This window comes from Garra rufa, chromosome 13 (genome assembly GCF_049309525.1).
Source record: "Garra rufa chromosome 13, GarRuf1.0, whole genome shotgun sequence".
NCBI lineage: Eukaryota > Metazoa > Chordata > Actinopteri > Cypriniformes > Cyprinidae > Garra > Garra rufa.
In genome coordinates, this window is record NC_133373.1 from 9,593,346 (window position 1) to 9,601,837 (window position 8,492).

At 36.0% G+C, this 8,492-nt stretch overlaps 1 protein-coding gene across 1 annotated transcript in view; it reads right to left on the reverse strand.

Annotated features, from left to right (window-relative positions):
• Positions 1-1,482: 1,482 nt before the first annotated feature.
• adcy1a (adenylate cyclase 1a) overlaps positions 1,483-8,492 on the reverse strand; it is a 65,935-nt gene continuing 58,925 nt past the window's right edge. Inside the window, exon 18 of the mRNA XM_073816663.1 lies at positions 1,483-1,617. Coding sequence (XP_073672764.1) covers positions 1,483-1,617 — 135 coding nt within the window. The remainder of the gene's footprint in view (positions 1,618-8,492) is intronic.

An 8,492-nucleotide genomic window follows, 5' to 3' on the forward strand; every position in this document is an offset into this window, starting at 1 on the left:
AAAGAGGAAGTTGGTTTTTCAAACGTTCAAAAATAAATAAATAAATAAATAGGAAACTGTTTTCCACCAGTCTCAATAAAATAAATAAATAAGGAGGAAACAAAAAATGTGTAAATAGTTCCATGAAAGTGTAAATAGTGTTTTTATATTTTACTTAAACTTATTAAAGACTAGATAACCTTGAATAAACGTTATATTAATGTTACTAATGGAAGAATGGTTGGTTGTTAATAACTTTGAGAGAACCTTGCCAGAATGTACTCTCGAAAATAAAATAGGAAACTGTTTTTTCACCAGTTTCAATTAAATAAAATAATAAAATAAAATAAAGAGAAACTGGTTTTCCACCAGTCTCATTAAAATAAAATAAAATAAAATAAAAAATGAATACTAATATACATTCAATAAATATTAAATAAAACATATTTGCACCTTAGAATTATAAGGTTCTATCTGTATTCTGAGCACTTTTGAAATATGAGCTTCAAAGTTTTTTCATTCCGTATACTTTGTACATAGAACCTTTTTGTTTTCTAAAAAATGTCAGAAATGCCCTTTTAATTCCAAGGTGATGAATCATAATCCAAAAATTACGATATAAGTGGTAACAGGTTTGGAAAGTTGAATCTAAATTGAGTTTAAAAGCTTGAAATTATGTTTTTTGTTATTAACAAACTTTCCATACATTTAAAAAAAAGCTTTAGTTTGATCATCAGTAACTTTTGTATCAGGATTGAAGTGTTGAAGAGTTTGTGCAATACAATTGAATGCATATCAATTCAATAAAATGTAACAGTGCATCATAAGTATTATTGGATTCAGTCCAGAAGTCAAGACAGGCCAAAATTACATAGGCCTAAACCTAGCTACTTTTCAAGATGGGTTAATTTTATGACTAAATGTAATGTAAATGTAAATGTAAACGCAAAGAACATGTGTTCAACATTTCAACAGTGATTCATCTGAACACCACATCTAATTACCACAATCAGTGCTTGACAGTTTTATTAGTGTGAGTTTTATGATCTTAGTTAGAGCACCGTACCTTGCGTAAAATCAAAATAAAACAAACACACTTTTATCAGTGCACTTAAAACATCACAAATCAAGTCTTAGGCAACTTTGGGTCCACCGCTGGATCCTCTTATCAGATATTCTGTGAAATAGCCTTGTACTGTATGCCTGAGCTGTGTGTTTTGTCACTATTGTTCAGTTGGCTGACTCGAAGTGGAAATTGATCATTAGCCCCACGCTGATCTGAGGCCATCTTATCCAATCAAGTAGCTGCATGGTTGTGATCTCAACGGCAGATGGGTTTGAAGTGTGCAAGCTGATGACCTGTTAGCGCTGCTGTTTATCTTGGTATGTCAGCCATAAAAAAAGTCATGAGTCATTTCCTCCCCGCAGGTAATAAACACTCCTACGCCTTACTCACCAGCATGTACACAGAGTACACACACATCTTCATTTAGCAGGAAACGTTTACAGTTTCCAGTAAGAGGGGACCGACGGTTGAAAAAGGGGAAAGGACAAGTTCTGGCAGGGCGGTTTGATGGGAGGAAAAATGGGAGTGAGCGAGAGCATCTTCGTACCAAAGTCATTGTGAGCGCCGATGTGCTGGAGGGCAGAGATTATCATTTGAGAGATGAGGAAAGGAATGGGCTTGGTTGAGAACTGGAAAAGCAAGCCCAGGCCTGATCTGACACCGCTACAGTATGTGAGCTACAGGACAGACTGGAGATTTTCCATAAGCAAAGCTTCTTGTTAACTCACAATAGGTTCAGTAGGCAGGGCCGTTTATTCCATTGCGTTCACTCCTGCGTATAGGCACAGGTAATTCAGCAGGGATAGTTCACACACACACACACACACACACACACAAAAAAGATATTCTGTCATCATTTTCTCACCCTCATGTTGTTTCAAACCTGTATCGCTTGCTTTCTTCCATGGAACACCAATGGAGATGTTAGAATTGATCTGCTCTTTTCCACAGAAGGAAAATAAACACCTTCTAATAACAGTAATCTTTATTCAAGTGTAAATGTGTTAGTCTAATGCTTAAAGATATAGTTACCCACCCTCAAGTTGTTCCAAACCTGTACGACTTTCTTTTTTCTCTTGGACATAAAAGATATTTTGATGAATGTGAGTAATAAAACAGCTGACGGAAGCCATTCACTTCCATGCTGTGGAAAAAAAAAATACAATGGAAGTCAATTGCAGTTTGGTTACACTCATTCTTCGAAATATCTTCTTTTGTTTTCAACAGAAGAAAGAAACCCTTACAGGTTTGGAACAAGTGGAGGGTTGATGACAGAGTTTCCATTTTTGGGTGAATTATCCCTCTAGGTATGACAAGTGAACTTGCATTCAAATCCTGGGACCGTTTAGATTTATAAAATCATCTTTGATGTGGAAAAGTGCTTAGCACCTCCTGAGGTTCTAAGCAGGCATATGCACTTTTCCTTTTGGTAGAGTCGGGCTACTGTGGGAATTTGGAAACCTAAGATATTCTTGTTGCTCACCATTCTCAAGCTAAGAATTTGGATATTGACAGGTGCCTATAGGGAAATAACAAGAAGAATAACAATATACAGTAAATGGTATGCACTACAAACCAGTGTGCTCATAAATAAATCAATAAATAAAAACATTTAATATATAATATGGTTAGACACACCAATTTGCAATATCAAGCAGCAAAATAAGCTGTTTTGTACAGCTAAAAATAGCTGGACGTGGAAGAGACCGGAAGCCAGACCCATAAAATTTACACCCGCTCTTACGTGAAAAATAAAGAGAATATGTTAATGACATTATTTGCTAACAACCTTTACAAGGCGGAGGTCTGAAACCATTCAGCGGTGCACGATTTCAGGATCATTTGTGATTTATCTACCTGATCTTGTGGCGAAAACGTACCTGTGGTAACTTTTTCCGTGGCCTAATGGTTAGAGAGTCGGACTTGTAAGCCAAAGGTTGCGGGTTTGAGTCTCAGGTCCGGCAGGGATTGTAGGGGAGTGAATGTACAACATTCTGTCCACCCTCAATACCACGACTGAGCAAGGCACCGAACCCCCAACTGCTCCCCAAGTGGCCATGACTGCCCACTGCTCCGGGTGTGTGTTCACTACTGTGTGTGTGCACTTGGATGGGTTAAATGCAGAGCACAAATTCCTAGTATGGGTCACCATACTTGGCCTCACGTCACCTTCTCACCTCCTTTTTCACAGGATGCGAAATACATACTTCCATGTATGTTTCGTAGGGTGACCATACATCCTCTTTTTGGACTTAAAAAAAATTAGTCTGGCCGGCATTCCTAAATTTCCCAAAATGTCCGAGATTCAGCTTTTGCTTTCTACAGTCACCATTCATTGTGTGAGTTTTTGTATTAAAGCCTTGCGCAGAACTGTTTTCTTAATCCTGCTCCCGCAAAGATAATATTGTAAAGATATAATTTTCGTGCATCATGGAGTCACTATCAACATGCAAAATATTTAAATAGCTTTGGATGTAAGGTTGCCAAATATGCATTTTTTTTCCACGGAATTGGGCTGATTTTAAACTATTGTGGCTGGTTGATTTTCTCCTGTGGGTTAAAAGGTTGAAATATTGCATAAATTCCATTTGACTGAAATGCTTGTATTGAAACATTTTACATTCTACCTGTGATCAAACTGGGGTAGATATTTGTTTTGTGAAGGATGCCACTCTGGTAGGAAGATTTTTAGCTGTGATTGTGATCAATCTGCATAATGGTGACTGTATTGTACTAAATAGCGATAGAGGCTATTTTCACTAAGTGCAAATACCAATAGATGCTATTTACACGAAGTGAAAATAGCAGATTTTCTTGGCGAGAGATTATATTTACACTAAGTGCAAATAGCAATAGATGTTATTTACACTAAGTGAAAATAAAATATTTTCTTAACGATAGATGCTATTTACGCTAAGTGCAAATAGCTATAGATTCTATTTACACTGTTGAAATAGCATGATTTTCTGATATTTATAATACCTACCTGTATCGCAAATAGACAATTATCTGCAGCTCATTATTGTAGTAAATTAAAACAATATGCGGTAATTACGTACTGAGTGTAAATTATAGTTTTAATGAAATTTACTAAATGGTACTGCCTTATTGGAACAATAAGCCCTCCCTACACCTACCCTAACCCTAACCAATCCTTTATTTTCAACTTTTCAATTATGTCCTTCATTTTTATTGAAAATAAATGGCATTCTGATATGAGACTTGAAAAGGGAGAAAAAAAGTTTGTCTGAAGGGGGATTCGAACCCACATCGGTGCTTCAAAAAGAGCAAAACATGCAATTGTTAATGTTTCCAATCACACATTGGTGGGTGGAGTTAGTGTAAATAGCCTCTGCCAACAAGACCGGCTATTTGCACCTAGTGTAAATAAACACTCCGGTAAAAGGCAATTTAGTTTTGGTATTGAAATGCCATATTTTGATACCAAAACTTGTTTTTCGATCTCATCGTTCAGCTCTTGAGCTCGTTCATCGTGATTCATGTTTTTCATGGTATTCATACCCAAGGATTCCACATCCCAAGTACAATTCCATACCGAGCAAGCTTGTTCTCTCCAGAAAGCAAACATGTGAAGCTGTAGTCATAGCTGTGTATGCAAAAGAATTCAAGTGCTTGATGAATTACTGCCTCTAGTGTTCATTTCTGTTGGAAACTGCAGTGATATGTACTTATTGGTACGTACGCGTCTTGCCAAAAAGTTCCAGGTACGTTTTTGTCATGAGATAAGGTAGATATTTTTAAACCTGAAAGAGAGGTATTGCATGTTTTTTTTTTGTGCTTAGGTTAATTTCCCTAAATCACACATGCTGTATGCACATTTAAAAAAAAGGTCTTAGATCAAGTGGTTTCTCATTTTATAAATGAGACCTGTAGTATATACACTACCATATGTTGCGGTTGGTAAGGTTTTTTTTCTTTGTGTCATTCCAAACCCGTAAGAACTTTCTAACCCTGCATAGACAGCAATGCAACTGGCACGTTCAAGGCCCAGAAAGGTAGTAAGAACATCATTAAAATAGTCCATGTGACATCAGTGATTCGACTGTAATGTTATGAAGCTACGAGAATACTTTTTGTGCACAAAATACAAAAACAAAACAAAAAAACGACTTTATTCAACAAATTCTTCTCTTCCGTGTCAGTCTTCGTTGTCTGTTACTGAGATTATCACGAAAACTGAAAATCTTCATTTGTGTTCTGAAGATGAACGAACGTCTAAACGGGTTTGGAACGACATAAGGGTGTTTTACATTCCCTCTCTCTAAACTTCGACGTTGTGTAACATGATACAACACTAGGGGTCGCTCTTGAGAGCCCAAACACCTCTGATGCTTTGAGAAAAGGCCAATGAAATTGGGTGTGCAGATTTTGCATAGCTGGCCACTCCCCGGACTTCCGGGTATGAATAGGCCACAACAAAATGTGAAACTTGACAGCAATGAGCATAATGCAATTTTATTGTATGAAAAAATAGTTTACGTTCACACTGAGAGCCTTAATGTCATTTTTCAAAACTCAAAACAGTCATTATTTGTAACATTTGTAATCTGTCCAGTGTTCAAAACTTTACATATTGCAGAAGCATTGTTTTAAAAAACTAAGTTATTATGAAATATCATAGGAACATTACTTTAGATCACCCATACACAAGTTACCCATAGTTTCACTGTGTATTTGCTAGTACAATCATTAAATATAGTTGTACAAAATATTTGATTCAGGTTTCTTTCTTTTTTTTTTTTTTTTTTTTTACTGTAGACTAGAGAGAATAGTACAGACACAGTGGTATCCTTGAAAAACTGTAAAGGTTTTCCAAAGGAAAATTTAGATTCAAAAAAGAAGAAGAAAAAAACAGTACAGTACTGTAAACTGTATACTGTACCCTGCTGAAACCAGACTAGGCTGGTTGGCTGATCTTAGCTGGTTTAAGCTGGAAGTAGCTGGTTTTAGCTGGTCTCCCAGCCTGGTCAGGCTGGTTTTAGCTGGTGGTTTCCCAGCCTGACCAGCCTGAAAAAAGTGGCCAAACCCCTCTAAAACCAGCCTGCTGACCAGCTAAAACCAGGCTGGTTGACCAGCTAAAACCAGCCAAACAGCCTAGGCTGGTTTCAGCTGTTTGTTTGTTTTTTTTAACCAGGGTAGCCATTAACTCATTACTGTAAAACCACAAAAGCAATAACGTAAAAATTACATCTTGCATTCAGTAATGTTGAATATGAAAATGTGTTCTGTAAAAGAGGTACATGGGACCATAGAAACCATATCTATGAAGAATGAAAAAAGGTTCCTATAGGGGGAAACAAGACATATAATGGTACCTTTAAAGGTACACAATAGATACTTAGGGTACAATTATGTACCTAAAAAATTGTACCCTTGGTACCACCCCAGTGACAGCTACTTGTACCCTAAAAGGTACAGTTTTGTACTTTTTTTCTGAGAGTGTAGTGTAGTCCATCTGGGTCATATTCTGTGGTAATTGGTGTCAAATGATCTATCATGAAACTGTCCTAATGTAAACATGCATTATTTTCCATAAAAGCTATGCTTCAAGAGTAATGCAACAGTTACTTATCATTTTAAGCATGTATCAATTGATAGTTTGTTCTTTGTAATGCACACTCAACTCACTCAAGATGTAATGTGTGAGCTGCATTTGGAAATAGTAATACTTTGATGTTAAGTTGTGTCATTTTGAACAGGTGATTTTAGTTCAATGAACAAATGAGCTTTGGCCTATGTGTATTGTATCCAAGTATTTTAAAAATGTGTATTTTGATCATTGGTTGTGAATTATGTGTCTAGAGTTTTGAAAAATGACATGAAGGTTCTGTTATTAAAACGTTTGTAAAAAAACTGTAAATGTGGCCAATATCAGATTTACAGTGTGAACGGATCATGGTTCTGAACTACCCTGCAAGTGCAAAAGAACAATATGAACAGGGTTTCCAAGTTTTCACAACAAAATCCACCCAATTGCTTCTTTAAACTAGTATAAAACTAGCCCAACCCTGTTCAGGGGTAAATATTGCATCAGCAATGTCAACCCACAAAGTTGAAAAACAACCTGCTGCAACAGTGGAAAAAGTAGACCAATTTCGCAGGGAAACTGTGGATTTGGCAACACTTGCACACGGAAGACATATATATAAAAAAAAGCAATTATGCTATTATTTATAGTGTGATCTGCTGCAGAAGCCAGAGAAATTATGCACAGGCAATATGAAAAATAAAGACAAGGATGTGACAAAAGACAGCAGAATTTTGAAACTTTTCACCAGTTTCAACTTAAAAATTTAAGTTCATCAGATGCCTTAAAATTTTAAGTTAAATCAACTTCAAAGTACAAGTCATTTTAACTCATTTTATTGTTGTGAGAGGAAATAACATGTAGTTTTAAGTTGATTTAACTTAAAATTTTAAGGCAGCTGCTAAACGTAAGTTTTTAAGTGGAAACTGGGGAAATTTTTTTTACAGTGCATGTTTTGCTTGTACACATCACACTTCCACTGATTACTTTTTGATAACTTTGGATATGTAAAGTCGCATGAATTCCGACACGATTTTTCACTTTTCACACTGCAAAATATCTTTATACTACAAGATGCCGTGCAAATGCTATGTAAAGTTAAGAGTGAGCAGGCCATAATAACCAATAGCTATATTGACGAGCGTGGGTCATGCTGAAAGGTCCATCTATCCTGACACCCTGATGTGATTGTGTATATGTAAGTTTCTCTCTAAATACTCATAAAGAGTATTTGCTAGTTGTATCCGGCAGTTCGATGTGTCACATCCTGTGTATTTGCTGCTTACACATGCCAGCCTGATAAGACTTCTTTGTTTTCCCCTGTTCCCCAAAATGCTTCGGAACGGGCACATCCTGTATATGAAAAAATGCAGCTCCCGGTCGGAAAGCCGTAGAAATATGCAGAAAAGAGAAGTGGGACAATGGGCCGGATCTACGGCAGTTCCTAAAGCCTCGATGTTCTGAAGCACTGCTGTTTATTTCACACATTAATCTAATGCAAATACCCAGGCAGGAATACATGGACTTGTGTGGGAGAGGAAGCTGGGTTTCCATCAGTCTCAATAAAATAAAATTTGAAATTAAATTGAAAAGAAGACATGGACTTTTTTTGTGAAGGAAAACAGTTTCCTCTTTCACAAAAGTCCATTTTATTTTATTTTATTTTACATGTTGTATTCATCGTACATTTAATTTATTGTACATATATATATATATATATATTTTTTTTTTTATTTAGTTTACACGTTTTTTTTTCATTGTACATTTGTAATTTATTGTACATATTTTATTTTATTTTTTATTTTATTTTAGAGACTGATGGTAAACCAGTTTCCTCTTCCACAAAAGCCAATTTTATTTTATTTTACATGTTGTATTCATCGTACGTTTAATTTATTG